Genomic DNA, 20,244 nt, shown 5'->3' on the forward strand with positions numbered 1-20,244 from the left:
GCAGCCCCCAGCATTCCCCAGCTTGAGCATGCAGTTACGGTTTTCCCTCGCGTTTTTAAACCTGACAATACATTCCTCCTCGTTTTTTAAACATTACATTGAGAGATATTACAAACCACTTTGCGTCCGTAATAGAGTAGCCAGCGAAGTTGTGTTCCCCGCCCCCCCGGACTTGACTACTACGCAAACACCAGTCCTAGTTGCTACCTGCAAACAACGTTTGATGTTATCTGTGTTGTTAGGAAAGGCAACAAAGGCTGGAAAATGGGTTATAAATCTCTACAGCATCACGGTAAAGCTCTGGCCCCGGTTATTCAAACATTGGATACCGGGGGGGGGTTACTTGGGTTAATTTTTGCTGGGTATGTGCCGCTAGCCTCTCGGAGCCCCTACCCCATTATAGTCTATTTTATGGCCAATTGTAGACCCCATCTTAGTCACTTCTGGGCAAATATGTAATTTTCGCGATCCCAACTCAGTCACTTTTCTATTTATGTTTCTACCTTATCAATCCTTTAAATAGGTCATCCCAAAATGAATTGACCCATTTTTTAATAAATTGAATAAAGTACGCTTTACTTTTCACCTACAGTGCAAATATTCTGGTACGTTTACTAACCGTAAATATGAACAACTTTCTCACCCCCAAAAATCCGAAAATGTGCGAACCCATTCTAGTGAACCCTATTGAAAATACCACCCCATTATATTCAATCCAGTCGTGAAAATGCGACCCCATCCAGCGGCACATTCCCATTAGCCTCTTATAAGGAAGTGTCCCCCCCCCGGGGGGTTGGATAGCACTATCCACCGGATAAATCACTATCCAGCGGAAAAGTATTACGGAAATCAATTGTGCTATCCATCGTTTTAACACCCGGTTGAACAACCGGCACTGAACCCGGGGCTTGGTTGTTCAGGAGTTACTGCAATAATCTTTCAAGTGATCGAGTGCATTTTGTGCAGAGCTCGTTTCGTGTATCATCGTAATATCTGCTATTCTGTCCAGCAACTTTTTTGTTGGAATCCATTGCATATCAAACGATAATTTCTGCGCTGACTTCGTTTTTTCTGTACAAATTCCGCGTTCATGATAGTACCAAGTGTATGTTTCGCTCCATGTAAGGGAATCCAAGACAGTTCTGGATTGTGGATTCCACATCGTGGATTCCGGATTTCAGGTACTGGATTCTAGTCTTTGTCAACGGAACTTGCATTCTTAATTCGTTAGTGGGATTCCGGATTCCAAAACCCAAGATTGCGGATTTCACAAACAAAATTTTCCGGGATTCCGAATTCCACAGGCAAATCTTTCCCAGATTCCGGAATCCGGATTCTCTAATTTGGGCGATATGTTCCTGTCTCGAATAAAGCGAAAACATAGATCACAAGGCATCACGGGAAGGGTACGGCTACTGGGGAGTGGAGATTCGAGAAAAACGGGTGCGAAAGTTTCCAAGAATGGGCGGGAGAGCTAGCTATCTACCGCGCTTGCTGCTTTCGTGTTCTTCTTAAGAATTTACCTGCAAACTTGACTGTTCGCCTTATCTGTCTGTCTCGTGCTGGAGAACTTTCTTCCAGAAGAATTTTCAGTGAAAAAAGGGCCCACTAAACCGAAGAAATACTATAATTTTTAAGCCATTTCCTAGCCTTAACATCAGGACCTTCCCTTTTCGCTTCTCTCTTCGCCCTTTGGGCCTTCAAAAACGACTAACCAAGGTAGGCCCATTCCCAAGATAATAGGCCTTTTTCATTAGTTGAACACGTGATCAACCTTGGGTAAAGACGAAAACAGTTCGTTCACTTGATCAACTTATGCAAAAGAGCTATTGGCCAACCGGTCCAAAAGAGAGGATCTGGTAAATCAAGAGGGTCATTTTCGAGGAGCACGCAAGTGAAAGTTAATTGGTTTACCTGCATTGATCATTGTTGACCATCATTGTTGATTGAACGATAACTCAACAATGGAACCCCAAGGCAACAGGATTGCTAATTCCTGCTGATTTGGGGTAATATACTGGAAATGGAACTAGATGTAAGCAAATTCAGAACGAAACAGGTTTGTAAACTGAGAAAAAATTCTCATGTTTTAAGTTAAAAATAGTGAGGAAAAGTCCGTCACACTGCCATGGTAACAAAATTTCTGGTCCCGGTCGTTCAAACAATGGATAGCGCTATCCAACCGAAAAATCACTATCCAGCGGATAAGTATTAGCGAAACCAATTGCGTTATCCACAGGATAGAGATTTATCCGGTGGATAGTGTTATCTGCGTTTCGAACAACTGGGCCCTGGATCTCAACAATCTGCGGTCTAGCAAATATGGCAGAAAAATAAGACGAAAATGTTGACGTATATGACTTTCCAGTGCATGATTGCACTCAGTAACAAAACGGTAGCCCATACGTTTCTTCCATCGTTCGACAATGCAAATGACCGTCTCTGTCAAGAAGATTGTTGAGACCCAGAAATTTTGTTACCATGGTAAGGTGACGTCACGCTTCATCCCATTACATAACTAACAATATTGCATAACGAAGCAACTTGTATGGTTTATATGAGGACAGGAATGAGTTAAATTAATTCGAAAGAAATTGCTCTATTGGAAGTTATTATGTACAAATGAAATACTCTTATTCTTTGTGTTGTATTTTGCTTTCCAGTGTAGATGCGATCTGGGTAGACTGCAAAACAGTCGGTTTTTTTCTCAAAATCAGTAAAGAAATCGGTAAAGCGTGGCGTAGGTCTTGCGCACAAGAAGCGCGAGAGCCTTACACGCCCGTAGCGTCTCTCCCCAGTCTCGCTTTCTGTTTTCAGTCTCGTTCCAGACCTTTTGTTTGACTGCTCTCGCGTACTTGAATACGCAAAAATACGGACTGTTTTGCAGTCTGCGCGCGATCTGGGAGGGTTTTGTGCTTCTCTCTTAACCTTCAGTGTACGCCGACTAAACGCCACATAGTTAGAGAGCGTGGGTTTGAAAATAAAACACAGCAACCCCTCGGGTTTATTTGTTGTGTGGAGGTAATAGTGCGTTATAATCCTAAGGTTCAGCGTAATTCATTTAAATGAATCTAATATTGGACGGGCCGCGGCCTGCTTTGAACATTTTTTAATTAAAATACTGTATGTTGGAGAGTTTTTAAAAACCCTCAAGTTGAAGGTTCCTGCAGGAGGATAATGTATAAAGTTGTATCCTGTCTACAGATGCTTTTCCGTTGTTTTTACTACCAGCCGAGCGCAAGCCAAGCGAGAAATAGAGAAAAGAAGACAGACGAAAATAGTCAGTTTCCTCTTTTCCCCACCCCTACCCCCTTGCGATTGTGGTCAGTAAATCCCCCGCAGTTTTTATTTCCATACGCGCGGCTCGAAGATCCCTAAAAGAAAATATTTGGTCTGGATCTGTGAACAGACTGATTAGTTGTATTCAAGTTTTCAAATACTAAAGTATCGATCATTTATAACATCCCCGTAAACGAAAAATATGACAGTTAAAATTACATAACATTGAGTTACATAATCAATATATATCGTATTTTGTTATTTCAAATTAGCACGTGTGATCAGTGGTCTAGCAAAAACTATGCGAATTCTAGAAGCAACGATACCACCAAAAAAGAAAGAAAATAAAACAGTCTCAAGTGTTAGTAAAGGCACTCAAGACAAAATGTTAATCTAAAGTAATCTAAACTAAGTGAGGCATTTTGATGGCTTTGATTTGATCAACGAAAAGCAAGGGAACGAAAGCAAAGCTTTTAAAAATAGTCATAAAAAGTCTATCAACAGAGATGAATAACCTCTGCCATCCTTGATTCGTGTTAGTTGTTAGCAACATGCAGCCATAAAAAATAACTTGGGGGTCGCGGGGGATGTTTCTAAACTTCATTGATAGATTCAAAGCTGAGTAATTAGTGTATGAATAAAACAAACTGGCAGCATTTTTGTAATTGTTTTTGAAAATAATGATAGTGATAAAAACTCTTTTGTCGTAGTCGACAATATTGAATAAATTCTGACAAAAATGAAAAACGACTTGCCTTGAGCAAGAGAAATCGATCTAAGCACATATAAAATTTGACTTTTTGAAGCTGAATGTTTTTATCTTCAATTTGTCTACATTTATTAGTATTATACAAATGCAGCTTTTGCTTTACAATAGCACAGGTTCCCTAGCAACTATTGGCCACTCGTTAATCGTGAAATAATTAAACTGTACAGCAATCAGTATTTGTGGCGTTCCTTGACTGAAGTATACAAACCCAAAACGTAGCTCCGATCGAATACAACTTAACTGAGGTACTGTTTTTTAGTCTTACCTTATTTTGGGAAATTTTTAAAGAGCGAAACCTTAATTTTCCACCCGTGTTAGGCCTTTGCGACAATAATTTCAGTCTCTTTTTTTCGGAGAGATTTTAGGAGAGGAGTACCTCGTCTTGCCCCGAAAATCAAAATTACATATATTTACACGTGCCAGCGAATGTCTAAGAAAAAAAACTGCACTGAAAATTTAGAGCTTTTTTGAAGTATTCGTTTGTGCATTTGGTTATTCCGCACATCAAAAACGATGATTCTTCGCAAAGCAACATCAGGGAATAGAGGAAGCTGTTTAGCTTTTTTGGTATTGTTTTAAAACCTTATAACATTAAAATCAAGACCTCAACAAATGTTTCAATATTGTTAAAGATTACTCTATTTCTACCTTAAGTTTGGTTTTTAATCTGGCGGCCAATATCGAGAAAAAATTGAAACTTGAAAACTAAGCCAATTTTTTCTAAGTTCAGTTGATATGTCGAAGAATACGCTCATCCTTTTCTGTTAATTTTCGTTCCGGGATTTTAGTGCATGAGAAAGATGATAACTAAAACGGGATACTCAATTTCAATCACAGTCATTTTGGACCCAAAAATGTGTATTCACCCTGACGTAGGAGTGTAAAAACATATTCTCGATAGCTAACCCAGCTAAGGATAGCGGTAGGCGGTAAGACTGTAAAAACATATATTCTAGCAAGTACATCGCAAATTAAAAAGTGCTGTCTCACTTAAATTTCAATTGAATGGGGGTAATTTATCCTTCCGTTTAAGAAATCGTGTTATTTGTCTTCCCAAAAAACAGCTTGGAACATTCTCAGATAATTTGAAACGATAATGTAAAAGGTACAGCTGCCTCAACTTATGAATATGAAAACTGGAAATATTCCGAAGGTTCACAAAGGTCAGATCACGAAATCTGTTGAAACAGTAATAAATTCCCTTATACGCCGAAAAATATGGCTTAGTTTCAAATAAATTGCCTTGAGCGACGACGATGACACTATTCAATAAGACAATTTCTGGAGTAACGTGGAGAACTTTTACCTCATTAAAATAATGATTTACCAAACAAATCATTAAAAAAACATTTACCATTAATTTGCGTCATTAACAGAGAATCTAAATTAGTTAAATGGGTTTTTAAAAACACCTCCGTTAACTATCAACTACAGTCTAATAAGTGGCACTTACAGATTGCACACGGAGACAATTCAAGATTGGCAAAGGTGGGAAAAAGATATTTCATTCTGAAAAAAGTAATGCTGGCATTTTTTTTCTTTTCTTTGAGTGCGAGGAGTCAAGCATAGAATCTAAACTTTAAAGGCCATTGCAAGTCTCTTGAAATCTCCCGATCTAATTAAAACTGGGCACCCAACGACGGTTTCCTCCCAAATGCACTGAAGACGCTTCTAAGGCTATTCAGAGTTCTTTTAGATCTCTAGAAATGCATTCTAACTGGCGCTATAAAATTTGTATCTGTTCGGTCATACTAGGGGCAACTTGAGTCTTTTTTGATTTTCCCGAAATTTTAAGATGCAGTTTTATGCTTTTTGAAAGTGAAAATTTGCCTATTCCTCTCTCCATCGCATTTTCGAATCCTAAAGTTTTAGGTTTTCTTTTTCTACTAAAAATAGCCTAACCTGGGGAGTGAAAGCAAAAAATTAAACTAGAAAATCGTGGGGGATTTTTTCTAGTAGATAAGTTTTAAAAATTGTACATGAATGGAACGGTCATCCAGAAATTTTTAGCCCTCCTCAAGCAACAGAAAATTCTAGGCAATATTTATTCTATGACATTTTACAGAAAACAGTCGTTGGGTGCCTCTGATAACATCTCTCAAAAATAATGCTTCTTCAAAATACAAGTTCGAAGAAGCCTATACTGCCTCAGCAAAATTTTTTTTAACTCAGGAAAGGCTTAGACATTTCAGTTTAATCGACGGTTCATCCGTTTGAGTTTCACAGTTTTTTTCGATTATCTTCCGTGCGATTTTCGAAAGATGCGTTTTCAGATCATTTAACACCTGATCTGGCTATTATTTGGAAGAACGTACTCCTAAAATTTTCGGTTTCGAAAAAAGGGACGTTAAACGCTATCCAAAAATCTTTAGCTTTATTTTTCACTTACTGTGAAAGATATAATCATGAGTTCGTTAAGGCAAAGAGATTCTCTTTTTTCTTTTTGTCGCAGTGAATATGTGTTCGACTATCGTGTTTGCTATTTCCCTCTTTGCTATCTCGTCCGCCGTGGGTGAACCTATTCGCCTGGATTTGTTACGCCGAGGTGGCACTGGTGACGCTGAGGCTTTTCAAGAGATTTGCGATTGTCTTGGCGATGGATACGTGGCTGGTGCTGATGAAGTAGCGCTTAAGCCCCCGAAAACAGAAGCAGAAAGAGCAGACAGAGTGTGTACTTTTTTTGGGGTAAGTGACATACCCACAGTTATCTTTTCAGCGTGGAATTAGTTTGTTATAAATACTTCATGTTAAACAGGCGGTGGTAGGGCTAGATACAAATATCCGGATATTTTTAAAGATATTTAGAAGATTTTGAGATATTTAGAAAATCTCATGATATTTAGGAAAACATTTGTGATATTTAGAATTTTGTTACGAAAAAAGTACTGAAATCATGTTTTTCTAGGAAGCTACTTCAATGCTAATTAGGGCATGGCATTTCAGTGACAGAAATTCAAACAAATCTCCACATATGGGCCTGTTGTAATCAGATGATTCAGCAACATTCTCCATTTATGATATATGCAGTCTGGCTAATGTTCAACAAAATGGCTGAAATTTGTGTTGCTATTTTAGATGACTGGCTATTTTTTTTGTGTTTTTACTGTAATATTTATGAAATGAAACCAGATATTTTTGAGATATTTAGAACGTTTCCGAGATATTTAGAAAAAAAATTGGGAATTTCTGGAAACATATTTAGGTGATTTTTCGTGATATTTGTATCTAGGCCTAGGCGGTAGCGACTAGCTCGTTAGTGCACCTATAAACTATCAAAAAAAATGATGAATGCCACCCGTTTTCAGAACCACAAATTCATCTTACTTCTTTTTGATCATGTTCTCTTTTTTTGTAGAAATTCCACGAATGCCTTGTGGGGAAAATTAACAATTCACCGGGACCAGTTAAGAAGATTATGTACCTTTCCGCAGCTTATGAATACCAGCACCTTTATATCGCTCAACAAGTCGGCTTGTGTGCAAATGTGCCGATTATGCCGATAAAATCCATCGCAGAAAACTCAGGTATGACCGTTCGAAAGCCCACACAGTCTAAGACGTACAGGCGCTCTGGGAGCTAGATAAGAGACCTGTAAATTATACTTCGATTCTACTGACTGCGAGGACTAATACTAAAAAAGCGCGCGCGTGAATCAGCGCCGTTTTGGCGGGAAAACTTGATAGTCATCATTCTACTACACTTTTAGCGAAAATGTCGTAGTGATGGAGACAAGTTCATATCAAATGGAGGAAGTTTTATCATTTTGCGATAGGAAGAGGGCTTTAATTCTTTCAATAAAATAACCATGTTTTTTTTTTTCTGGTGAACAAAACTTTCCGGGGTGTCAATTTTTGAAAAAATTTGGAGAAAAACTTTAAGTATAATGCCGTCCTCGTGTTGTCCTCTTTCCTTCAATCTGAACATCTCTAAGTTAAGAAGAGTTAAACGGCGAACGAGGCTTTGCCTTCACGTAACCCATTTTTCTCTCTAACAGTTAATGTTCATTATATCTGCGCAAAATTATAAAGCAGTTTTGTGTCAGGTTCACCTATAACAACTAGTTTGGTCAGTTTTAACCTGCCTTTTCCAAATAAGAGAAACTGTTAACTTGAATCTCTCGTTTATCGTTTCAAACGTGAATCTAAACTTTTCTATTGAATTGCTCCCACGCAAAGCGCGCGCGTTCGGTCTTGCCGATAGGGGGAAAACTGTAATGTACACACATTAAATTTCGTTTGAGTGGTTAAACTTCTCGACTTTTTCACAGCTATAAAATGCATCTGTTAGCTATTTTGAGCCGTTTTTCAGACCGAAGTGACAGCTTTTCCTACAGTTTCATATACTTCAAGTAGTGAAATGCCTACCCTTTCATAAACCTGAAGTCGAAAGATGGTTGGAGGAGTAGCTGATAGAAACGTGGTAGTGCGTACTTGATGAATGGACATGACATTTTTCATTTCTTTCACTTTGAACTGTAGGTATTATGGAACAGGGTGGCTGGAAGAAAATTGGTAAGTTCGCTGATGCCTACTTCCCTTAAGGAATTTTTGACCTTTCGTAAACGGCCGATTCCATCATTGCTATCATGATCAAGCCTTGAGTCATATACGTAATAAAGTTTAATTAAGACGAAATATATTTTTAAATAGTCTTAGAAAGAACGGAGTTTGATCCCTCGGTTAATTCTTCATAACCAGCTGGCGTTGACCAAATTTCCCTCCTAGTACAATCGATAGAGTCGATAATCGATAAAAATCGATAACTATCGATAAACTCGATCGATTCAATAGAAAATCGATAAAAATCGATGGAGGAAAAATTTGTTGCTAATCGATAACTATCGATTCTAATCGATTCTTATCGAAGTTATGGATTTTAATCAGTGGTTAAATTTCCATGTATTTTAGCGAAAATATTGGGAAAGAACCTTGTTTTCAGGAACATAAGTACATTATGTGGGTTTGGACGGGTAAATTTATGGCGAATTACATTCAATATTCTCACGAAACGTTTTTGGCCTATCAACACGGCGTTAATGGTCGATTTTTACTTCCGCCGAATCTCATTGGCTCTTTCGGGGGGAGAGATGGGAGGAGAACCGGGATGGGAGGAGAACCGGGATGCGGGTTAGGGAAAGAAAACGGTGACGGGTAGAGGTTACAGACGCCTCGGGATACGGGATCAGGGACCCACATTCCAGACCAACAGGTAAACGGCGACAGCTTTTCGCAGGGGAACCCAGGGGAACCCAGCGACTGTTTTCTGTAAAACATCTGTTCGAAGAAGCAAATATTTCCTAGACTAGCAGTAATCGTGGATTTTTGTGCGTCGCCTTAGGTCTCTCTAATGAAGCTCCGTTTTCTGGTTCAACAGCGAAGGTAACTGTGTCTAGTACACAACATTTGTTTGGCGCAATGGCCACCGAGTACATTGACTCGGTTTATTTGTTTTGTGACCGCAATTTGTCAGAGTGCGAGTGTAATGACTCCGTTAAACTGGTACGTACGTGAATGGGTCATTGTGCTCAATGGCCAGCGGGTACAACGACTCGTTTCATTTGATCGACTGATTTTATTTGACTGAGTACGAGAAATCCTTACTTTTGACTAAGTAAAATGACTCGTTTCACTTCTTTTGTGCCAAGTACGGCTCAGTTCATTTGAATGAGTTCCATTTTTAAGATTTGTGTTAGCAGCAGCATGATAGAATATGCAGTTTGAACATCAGGCGTCGCAAAAGCTCCAGGAATAGTGAATACTTCCCTGATCAGCCTTTGATGTAGGAAAGATTTAGAAAAGAAAAGATTGATTTGGCCTTGAAGTTTGTAGAGTTCACGAAGAAGCTAGCCTGGGATGTGCAGACATATTTCCGGTCGTCGCCTCTCTCCCTCCGAAATTTTCGGACAAATAAATATTAAATATTAAATATTTTCGGTGGGAGAGAAGCGACGACCAGAAATACGTCTGCAGTTCGCAGGCTACGAGGAAGCAAGAAGAGATCCCAAATTAAACGTCGAGGAAGCAAAGATCTAAAGGTTGCGAAACGCGCTAGGAACGGGAACGCGATGGGAATGGATACTTTTATGACCAAACGTACTATTGTGACGTTTCAAAATGGCGCATGGCACGCTGGGCTTAATTACTTGCTGCATGCCGATTGTGACGTTTCAAGATGGCGCAGATTTGGAACCAACACACCAACAACCTCTTTTCTCGATTTCTCACGCTTGGAAAATGCACAGGCCACCCACGAACACACAGAACAGCCAACGACTCAATTAGAAAGCGTCTCATTCGTCGACACAAATATTCTATTGCTTGAGAACGGCTAAGAAATTCTAGATGACGTACCGTTCCATTCATGTACAATTTTTCAAGCTTATCTAATCAATTCCATACGATTTTCTTGAATTTAATTTTTCATATTTCACTCCCCAGGAAAGGCTATTTTTCGTAGAAAAAATAAACCTAAAATTTTTGGATTCGAAAATGCCATGGAGAGAGGAATCAGAAAAATTCTCTCTTTCATTTTAAACGTTAAATTGCATCTAAAATTTTCGGAAAAATCATACTGAAGCCCTTGTAATTTCGAAGAGGCTCAAGTTGCCCTAGGATGACCGAACAGATACACTAAAATGTAATAGAGCGCCTTGGAATGCTTTTCTACAGATCCAAAAGTACTCTAGATAGCCTAAAAAGTGCATATTTTTAAAGTATTTACAGGTAAACTGTCGTTGGGTGCCCCTGTTTTCGGGTCGGTTAATTATCGGGACTTTCGAGAAACGGGCCCCAGATCCAAAAGATAGACGGTAATCGAACCTACCTCAGGACAGATTTACATATGTTTTTCAACAGACGGTAAACCTGAAAAGTGCGTGGGAGATCGTATGCGACACTGCTTCAGCAATATGGAGCTATCCTTCGAGGGACAGAACAACAAAGTGAACCCAAGCTTCCAATACCTCGAGTGCTATGAAGCCGAAGTTCCTAAGCCAGCGTGTGATCCCCCTTCGAAGATATTGGAGGCTTTTGAGTACAACGGTCGTAAAATTGTGAAAGTGGAGTGGGACCGAATTCAGGGTCGTTAATAGAGATAGTTTAGGGGCTTGAACTCATGTAGTGATCGTGTAGTTTAATTTAGAAAAGTAATAGATTTGTATAATCAACTCTTGGTTGATAAAACAAATTAAAAACCTTACTTGGTATTCTAAGACAGTCGCCATAAGCTAAGCCACGCATACATTCTTTGTGTCATGATGACCCAAACAACGGCTGTGAAGTCTCTTAGTTTTCTTCAAAGTTAAAATGTCCAAAGGTGCAGCAATAGCGAAACGGCTGCAAGCAGCCCGGCAACGAAGCCCTGAAAAGTGTGTTTGCTCCGCCTCGCGAACTTGGAATAAAATGAGAACTCTTTGCATTAAAACTACGAGATTTCAGCGGTAAAAGATGCAAAAAGTGGAGAGTATGACTAAGTCGATTATCCTTTACTGGTCAAAACTTCGTGTACCGGACACAGATGACTTAAGGCAAAAGATATCTTGTTTTCTGTTAACGGAAAACCCTGCTAAGTATTATTTCTTAGTTTTTATTCTTTGCTTTACGTCATCCGTGTTCAGTACACGAAGTAAATGCCCCTTTATTGTTCAGTCGCGCGCAAGAGTCTCTTCGCAGCAGCTCTATCGACGGAAATCGGGCTTAGCATTTCCAGTCGATCATCCATTTTCTTTTTTGTTTAAGGTCTCTTTCTGTTATATCAGCTCCGAGATGATTGTATGAAATACAACAGCAGTTTTTTGAACCTTTAGTAATATCTTGTAAGAGACACGTTGACTTGTAGCATCATTGAAAAGCCCGCCATAACTATAACCATGAATTGTAATCGTTTTAAAGGGATAAGGTGACACTTTTACGGGTTGTGCTTGTAATAGGTATAAATTGGGGATAATAAAGTGAGTAATGTGCAAATGAACAACAACCATTTTTTGTTCTGTGTTTTTGTCTCTTATAGAATAACTTCTAGATTCTTGAAGCCTTCTGATTGGTTTTAAAAAAGATTGGTTTTTATATCAGTAAATCTTACCCTGGGTACTAGAGGTTTTTACTCGCGTGCGGCGTAGCGGAAGAATAAGGCAAAAAACGGGGTCAAATAGGAAAAATACCTCGAAATATCGGCGAGCGAAGCAAGCGTAGCGGTGGCCTAGGGAGGGGAAAAGGGAGGCGGGAGCCTGGAGAAATGCCTGTGATGCCGCCGTTCCATGATACCAGATTCTGGTATCATGCTCTGATTGGTCACATGTATTCATGTTGACAGGTTCGGGGTGTTTTTGACAGTATCGCGCTCTTTCAATATTACGCTCCTACAATTCGGGGAAAGATTTCGAGCAAGCAATACAACTTTCATTGCCAGTCTTTTCGTTTTTCCTTCTGCTACAAGAAGGCAAAAAAATATGCCAGTGATCTGTTGCAAAAAGAAAAAGAAGTATTCAAAATATCGAGCTTTTCTGATATTCTCCTGTGATAAACTACGGTCGCAATTACAAAGCGATTGAAAAAGGCACAAGCATTATAATCAGGCTCCTGGGCTCCTACAAAAGCGTGGTAAAACCCAAAAATCAGTGGATATATGCAAAGAATTCAAGTTGCGTACACCTAAGCCTTGTGCTCCGAGAACGCGTAAACCACAACTATATGAGCAGTTGTTTCGCTCTTGCATGGCTTTTAGCGTTTACGAAGTCGTTCGCGTCGCTTGTCAGTCGCGTAGTTAATAGGTACACTACTGACAAGCGAAGCGAACGACTTCGTAAACACTAAAAGCCATGCAAGAGCGAAACCTTTGCTCGCAGGCTAGGACCAAGATAACAGCGGTTGAGGAAAATCAGGGAAAATGATTATTACTGACTCTTACACGATTTTGAGCAGACATACCTTATAAATGGACAATAAATTCAAAAGGAATACACTCAACCTGAATAGTCTGTCACATAAGGTACTAAAATTACAATTTTTTCTCCGTGGAGTGTAAACTCTACCAATAACAACATTTCGTCTGGTACGTACTAATTTATAAGAGTCAACGAGCATTATATGAACTGTAAACTTGAGGGATCTCCTTGAGAATCTATTCGGTTGTTCTTTAGACTACGAGTAGTCCCTCATTTGTCCTCAAGGATAGTAGAGCGAGCGAAACGCGAGCGCGCGTGAAAATCACCCCACGCGAGAAAAGGCGACACGCGGCGGGGACTCGCCTGGCGTGCTTTTCACGCACGCTCTCGTTTCGCTTGCTCTACTATCACTGAGGAAAAATGGGGGACTACTAGACTACGAGTATTTCCCCTGAAATGTCTTTCTTTCTCTTCTCCAAAGCTGGTGTTACTCGAGTTGGCGATCGAAATCAAGTAGTCCTCGTTGCTTGCACTCTAAGGGACGGACAATTAGAAAAGTTATGGGGGGGGGGGGGGGGGAATTTTCGAGACGCAGGAATTTTTTTTCGTTATCAAATTCCTTGTATGAATTTTTTTTAGGCCATAGCATGAATATTTCTTAGGGTTAATTGGCGTGCATGAATTTTTTTGTTTAATTTTCCCTCGCGCGAATATTTTTTTGTATTTCGCCCGCCCCCCATAAGATTTCTAATGGTATGTCCCTAACTTCATCTTGAATTCAAATATTTTTTCTTTACAAATTAAAGCCAAACTTGAAGCGACGTAATAAGCTCACGCTGACATCCGTGATGAGAACTTGACGTGTTGACGTTTCAATGACAAGTTTATTGCTGAAGGGCGCATCGCCGCATCAAAGGCATGTCTCCAGGCTCCTCCACGGCACCCTTTTCCCTTCCCAGACTATCGCAGCTTGCTTCGCTCCCCGATTTTTTTTCGCCCACGCCGAATTTTTTCTAGCCTGCGAAAACATCCGTTTCTCCTCGCTCCTTGCCTCTGGGGACGTTTTGCGAGGAGAAACGTCTGCGACCAGGAGCCCATAACTCGTAGCGAGCAACTCCCAATTTACTCGGCCTATATCACGGCGTTTTACGGACCGGTTTATTTTTAGACACATTTTAGGGCAATTTTTCCCGCGAAAATAGAATCTTTGCCTCGTCTATAAACGCATTCGAAGTATAAGATATCAAAAAGGAAAACGCAACGTTATTAAAAGGCAAAAATTATCATTTTTAGGTCTGTAGGTTTTGCTGACTGGTTTGTGAGACTTAAATGATTTTCTTCATTCGCGCCAAAACCGTTCTAAAAATAAACTTGTCTTTTTAAAAGATGTAAACTGTCCAGGTAGACAACGGCGGGATCTGCCTACTGCAGTGCATCATTGCAAGAACTTCTGATCATGCTCACCTAACGATGGGGCCGACATACTTCTTTTCAAGAGGCCTTTACGAGAACGTGACGGAACTGCACATGTACCCTCTGCGCCACTAATAAATGTGGCGGATTTTGTCAGACGCTTATTCAGTTTTGTGTAATTGGACGGGAATTGTTCCTTCTTCAAATCCTCTGGAGGACCAGACAAATTAAAAGAATTACGGTTAGCCTCCAAACTTTTCGTTGAGTTTTTGGACGACGATAAACAAATTATTGAGAAATGTCCTTCAAGCCTTTGTGGGTGGACTGTCGCAACAACTGTTAAAATGGACGAGGGGTTGTTCTGCGGCTCGAAACTGTCAAAAGAGTTGCTGCGTAATCTGATTAGTGTTGGAGCTGATACAGATCTTTTCTTCATTGCACAATTTAAAACTGTCACGTTGGCTAATTCGCATGACGCTGATCTTGACAAAAGGCGACGGCTGAACGCATTTGGTTGTTTTTGAGCACCTTCCATCGAAAAAAGATCCCTTGATCTGACATATTGCATGGGATCAACTTTTGACTTGGTTGCAGGAGGTTTGCTGTTGCACAAAATCTCGAGAATGATGCTTCTAAAACGACTGTTTCTGTAGAAGTAAATTAGTGGATTCACTATAGAGTTCATTTGCAACAGTGTCTCTGCTGATCGGAAGACGGAACTCTTGCGAAAACCTGGGTACAAATCTCCCAACAAGCCAACAGTTACTATGGGAACAACGGAAGGAATTACAGCCGCTGAAGCCAATGCGCATGTCATAGCAACTCTGTTTTCGAGTTTTGTTTTCACCAGAACAGTGACTTGGGTAATCAGTCTACTTTTGCGCGTTTCACGATACACCATGAGGTAAAAATAAGCGATTAGACAGATCAGAATTAACAAGAAAAATGCAGAGATTGCCTCAATGATAAAATCGTAGTTTATGCCCTGGGCTGTTACCACAATGCCTGGAATTGGTGTTAACGCGGCTAAGAACCAAGCTGTTATGGCGAGTTTCTTCAGGCGACTTCTCGTCATTTTCACTTTGTGTTCATAACAATTCCGTATTGCCTGGTTCCTCTCCCAGGCGATAAGAATCAAATGGTATAGGGTACACGTTGTTAAAGCGTGCATAAAGTAGACATTAAGCAAGTCTACTAAGCAAATACGATCATCAAAAACTTGCCGGGAAATAACAAAGTCAACAGTGGCTGATAAAGGCATGTTTATAGCACCTACCAAAATATCCGCAACAGCCATGCTCGACAACAGAATGTGTGGATTTTTTTGCAGTTCCTTCCTTGATCTCACTGCTGCAATAACCAAAATGTTTAAAATGACTGCAGCGGGCGATGCGATAGATACGATTGCGACCATGATCCAGGGGAAAACTTTGTCAGTTAGGTCCCATAAAAAAGTGGGATAGTACGGACAAGAAAAAACACACCTGTTGTCCGATGAAAAGTTCATAGTTGCTTATGTATCACTGTGTTGACAGTCGGTCTATCAAGTTTGATTTTAGTTAGTTCTCGATTGCCGATGTAGTTGGTTTTATGTGCGTGAACGCTTTCGGGGTAGTTTTGCGACACCGGCAAATTTTCTTGTATTGCATTGAATTATGTTTGAGAATAATTTCCTTCTGCAGGACAAAACAAAAGAGAAGAGGAGTAACAGTTGTACTAGGGAAATGAGTGAGTCTTTTGTTGGATTGTGTTTCGTGCATAAGGACGGGAAATGTCATTAGTTTCATTCCGCCCCTTTGTAAAATATTTTGAAAGAAATTTTCGTCACTTAAATTTTAAATAGCTTAAATGAGACAGTCTTTCAAAAAGGAAAATTTTAGACAGCATCTTGCGCAACGCTACTGAAAAAGTAATTTAAAACAAATTTACTTACAGGTAGCCCAAGCTCACAAGTAAGAATGGGTAGAGTGCCGTTTTTCGAGAGATTTGTGATCTCAGATTCGGGTCAGGAAAGCTTGAGAAAGCATACCACATTTCGCGGGGTAGAATGGATTACTTTGAATCTTGATATTCATGATACCTGTGGGTTCTTTTTCCACAATGCTTCTTGATTCCTTTAAAAATGTCTACAAGAATTGTGATTCCTATTTCGATAAATTTTGTCATCGATCCAAGTCTGTAATTTTAATACGTGACTTTCCGAAAGAACATAGACTTTTCATAAGACAAACATATGACTCACGTACGCTTTCAATAAGAACTTTTTGAACATCCATTCATCAATTTCACAATAGGTTATTTAAAAAGTGTTCTAAATGCCTTATTATTTGTCTGTTAATCGGTACTGTAAATATGAAAGATAGTCGGTTCCTCAAAACTCCCACAATCGATGCAAAATGACGCTGTTTGGCAACTGCGACGGAAATTGGCTTGGCGGTGATTACTTTAAGGTAATAAAAAAGAAAAGTATTTTCTTACTGAATTTGGAACAATAAAATAGTGAAAATGCACTCAACAAATCAGCGAAACACTGTCAATTAATGCTTGCTTAGTTCCTGTACGGCGACTTTCCAGGCCCTCTCGGTCAATGCATTTCGGTGACGTATCCGAGACGAACGGCCGGGAGACGCCCTCAGAAACTTTTTCGGACAACGTGACCCGAGACGCATCTGCCGTGCGCAATAATGAGGCCTAGGGACTAGTCAAAATTAATGCATGGCTCACTTTGACCTGTTAGCATACCCCCCCCGGGCATACCTTGGGATTTGCAATTTTTTTCTTTCCTAGAGGTCTATTCCCCACCCCCGGGCATGCAGAAGGAGACAATTCCCCAGCCCCGAGCTCCTGATTGACCTCATATAGGTCTTTTTCCCGGTACATAGTTTTGGGAGCAATAGTGATTTCGTACAATAGAAAAACGAGAAGTTTTCAGAACTTTCATAACGTTTTTCTGGAGTTTATTGAAAGAAGGATAATACATGGAAGTTAAAACATAAACAACACGTTTGAAAACGAAGGAAGAAAAAAAAAACTATTAAGCGCCTCCCTGACTGAACACTTCAAATTAACACTGGACTGAATCTTTGTTTATTTGTATATGTTAAAAGCGTTGTATTTGTTTTCATATACAGTCTATTTATTTGTTGCCTTATTGTTAAACTAGGCTGAAGAAATATTTCTTTGTTTCTTTTGCAAACAAAAATCCGTTCGAGTACGCACCATACGCACATTCGTCTACAATTTTAAAACATCCCTTCAAATATAGACGTTAATTTTAATGGGTCACTGCTCTCCAACCACGCTCCCACCAATTCCTGCGTTTACCCTTGAAGAAACGCAGTCTTGAGTCGCGCAGCTTCGTGCAAACTGCGCGAAAAAATAACATGTATTTCGCAAAATCAAAGGGAAATTAATTTTGATTTGCCCCAGCCCCCCACCCACGGGACAGGACCGCGTCAAACAATTCTCCACCCCATGGTCCAAAAGGCTTAACTTGTCTGAGGGGATGGTAACAGTTCAAATTGAACCGTGCATAAAACGAAAACAAAGCTGTTGCTAAGTGACGTCTTTTATCTCCAAAAGTTACTCTTTCTTTTTTTTATTTAATTCGGTAAATACTAAAACAACTATCCTCCTCAGGGTCGATGCAAAGCGCCTTCAACGATAAGAAGCTCAGTATTTTGGCGATAATGAAAAGATTATTAGATTCACTACAGTGAAACCCCGCTAGTCTAAGGACAACGGCTTAATACGGACACCCGTTTATAATTGACAGTTTCCTTTGTCCCGACTAAATGGTCATATATTTTCTCTAAAATTAACCCGTTTATTACGGACAGCGGTTAATACGGACAACGGACATTTTCTTGTGCCCGAGTCACAAACTCCCATAAAGAGCGATTTTCGTATGACCTTGAAAAATGGTTTCGGTAAGTGTTTGTTTATATGCTCTATGAGCCAATGGATGAAAAGATCAAAACATGGCCTCTTCGTTTTCCCGCCAAAGAAAACACTAATATGGAGAAGGCACTGTTCGATTGGCCAATCGTGTTGCAATATGACGTCAAAGCGAAGTATCGGTTGATTTCTAGAAAGTTCTTCGGGCATGAAGTTTTTTTTTCCTAGCGTTTGCTTAACCAACCAAAAACCACGCCCGTTTTTATCCGTTCGATAAACCAATCAAATGGCTCTACTTCCGTTCGTTTGTTGTTTCTGTTTTGTTCGCGCGTTTTGCATGTCCCCTAAGCCTTGGTGTCGCCTATTATTAACCCGTATTATTATTCATTCAAAATATTTCCCCAATTCTGATTGGCTAAAAGCACACGCATAATTCACCATAACCAGTTACTGATGACCAAATTTGGAAGAATTTTGTGTTTAACGAGGAAATGACGTCAAAAATGCAGCCTTCTACAGGTTTAAAATGCATCGTTAACCGAGAGTTGTTTTCGTTGTGAAAACGAAAATGGCGGACACTTTACTCGTTTCAAGAGTAAGAACTACAACTGGAACTAGGCTAAATAACGGCTAAAAACATAGCAAAAACAGCAAGAGGACAGCTCGGAGGGCGACATCTGTTATTTGGAGAACATTTGCGGAGCTGGACAAATCTAAAACAAAGGTCATTCTTTCTGGGTCCCACTAAATAAAATAAAAGAAAAAAGAGTCTGATCGTAGTCTCAACCATTTTAACCTATGCCAGGGCCCAGGACGAGCGAAAAAAGCGAATGAGCAGTAAAGCAACTAACGAGCAAAAGAAGGTATAAAAAGATAAGGGGAGAACCTGTAAGCATCTTTTAAAATACCTCAATCCGCTCACTACCCCGCCCACTCACTGAAAAGCCATTTCTCCTGTCAAAATATCAAATATCAAAACGGCAAAACTTGCGTGGTACAGGAGGGTTTCGATTCACATGTTCGACATGTTTGTTAGACTCTGTACGCGCGAAACCAAATGATTGACATAAGTGTTGAAGTAAACTGTGACAATTGTTCACCAATCATAGGGTATACCAGGGGCTGGTTCATCGGAATGAGGTATTGAAAACAATTCTTACAGGCTCCGCTACCCCGTCTCCCCACGCGGTTTTCGCGCAATTTTTCTCGATCTGATTTCCTCCATCTTGGAGCTTGGAACAGGCTACAACTTGTTTTAAAATTGCGATTGCAAGCCTAGCTCTCGTAAATCTAGAAGCATACGAATGTCAAATCAAGCGCGTTCACCGAGGATGATGATAACTTTTAACGTTTTCTAATGACATGAAAATTCTGCCGAACACTTTTTACGACTTTTAAGGTGGAAACTGTCCAGGCAAGTCGACAACGGCGGGATCTGGCTACGGCAGGGTATCATTGCAAGAACTTCTGATCAGACCCACCTAACGATGGGGCCGACATACTTCTTTTCAAGAGGCCTTTACGAGAACGTGAGGGAACTGCACATGAACCGACTGCGCCACTAAAAAATGAGGCGGATTTTGTCAGACGCTTATTCAGTTTCATGTAATTGGACGGGAATTGATCCTTCTTCAAATCCTCTGGAGGATCAGACACATTAAAAGAATTACGTTTAGCATCCCAACTTTTCTTTGAGTTTTTGGGCGATGATAAACGAAATATTGAGAAATATCCTTCAAGCCTTTGTGGGTGGACTGTCGCAACAACTGTTAAAATGGACGAGGGGTTGTTCTGCGGCTCGGGACTCTCAAAAGAGTTGCTGTGTGATCTGATTAGTGAAGGAGCTGATACAGATCTTTTCTTCATTGCACCGCTTAACAATGTCACGTTGGCTAATTCGCATGACGCTGATCTTGACAAAAGGCGACAGCTGTACGCATTTGGTTGTTTTTGAGTACCTCCCATTGAAGAAAGATCCTTTGATCTGACATATTGTATGGGAAGG

At 40.0% G+C, this 20,244-nt stretch overlaps 2 protein-coding genes across 3 annotated transcripts; one reads left to right on the forward strand and one right to left on the reverse strand.

The window, feature by feature from the left end:
• Window positions 1–4,200: 4,200 nt before the first annotated feature.
• On the forward strand, window positions 4,201–12,025 carry LOC140924237 (uncharacterized). 2 transcript variants are annotated; one of them, XM_073374268.1, is made up of 6 exons: window positions 4,210–4,293; window positions 5,504–5,536; window positions 6,501–6,733; window positions 7,404–7,572; window positions 8,527–8,559; window positions 10,903–12,025. In XM_073374268.1, exons 3-6 carry the CDS (start codon window positions 6,506–6,508, stop codon window positions 11,133–11,135), a joined length of 663 nt encoding a protein of 220 aa, XP_073230369.1. In that variant the 5' UTR covers window positions 4,210–4,293; window positions 5,504–5,536; window positions 6,501–6,505; the 3' UTR covers window positions 11,136–12,025. The 2 variants fall into 2 exon arrangements, with proteins under 2 accessions (XP_073230368.1, XP_073230369.1); XM_073374267.1 differs by lacking the exon at window positions 5,504–5,536 and having other exon boundaries at window positions 4,201–4,293.
• A 2,339-nt stretch (window positions 12,026–14,364) lies between these two features.
• Window positions 14,365–15,756, reverse strand: LOC140923978 (uncharacterized). Its single transcript, XM_073373990.1, has one exon. The coding sequence runs from the start codon at window positions 15,754–15,756 to the stop codon at window positions 14,365–14,367; it is 1,392 nt and encodes a 463-aa protein (XP_073230091.1).
• Between the last annotated feature and the right edge of the window lie 4,488 nt (window positions 15,757–20,244).

This window comes from Porites lutea, chromosome 14 (genome assembly GCF_958299795.1).
Source record: "Porites lutea chromosome 14, jaPorLute2.1, whole genome shotgun sequence".
Classification (NCBI taxonomy): domain Eukaryota; kingdom Metazoa; phylum Cnidaria; class Anthozoa; order Scleractinia; family Poritidae; genus Porites; species Porites lutea.

What these genes read in the sequence shown, in the direction of transcription:
- LOC140924237 (XM_073374267.1), top strand. Translation starts at nt 6,506, where the DNA reads ATGTGTTCGACTATCGTGTTTGCTATTTCCCTCTTTGCTATCTCGTCC. An exon ending in ATCCATCGCAGAAAACTCAG is followed by an intron (nt 7,573 to 8,526) that starts GTATGACCGTTC and finishes TTTGAACTGTAG; the next exon opens with GTATTATGGAACAGGGTGGC. An exon ending in GGGTGGCTGGAAGAAAATTG is followed by an intron (nt 8,560 to 10,902) that starts GTAAGTTCGCTG and finishes GTTTTTCAACAG; the next exon opens with ACGGTAAACCTGAAAAGTGC.
- LOC140923978 (XM_073373990.1), bottom strand. Translation starts at nt 15,756, where the DNA reads ATGGTCGCAATCGTATCTATCGCATCGCCCGCTGCAGTCATTTTAAAC.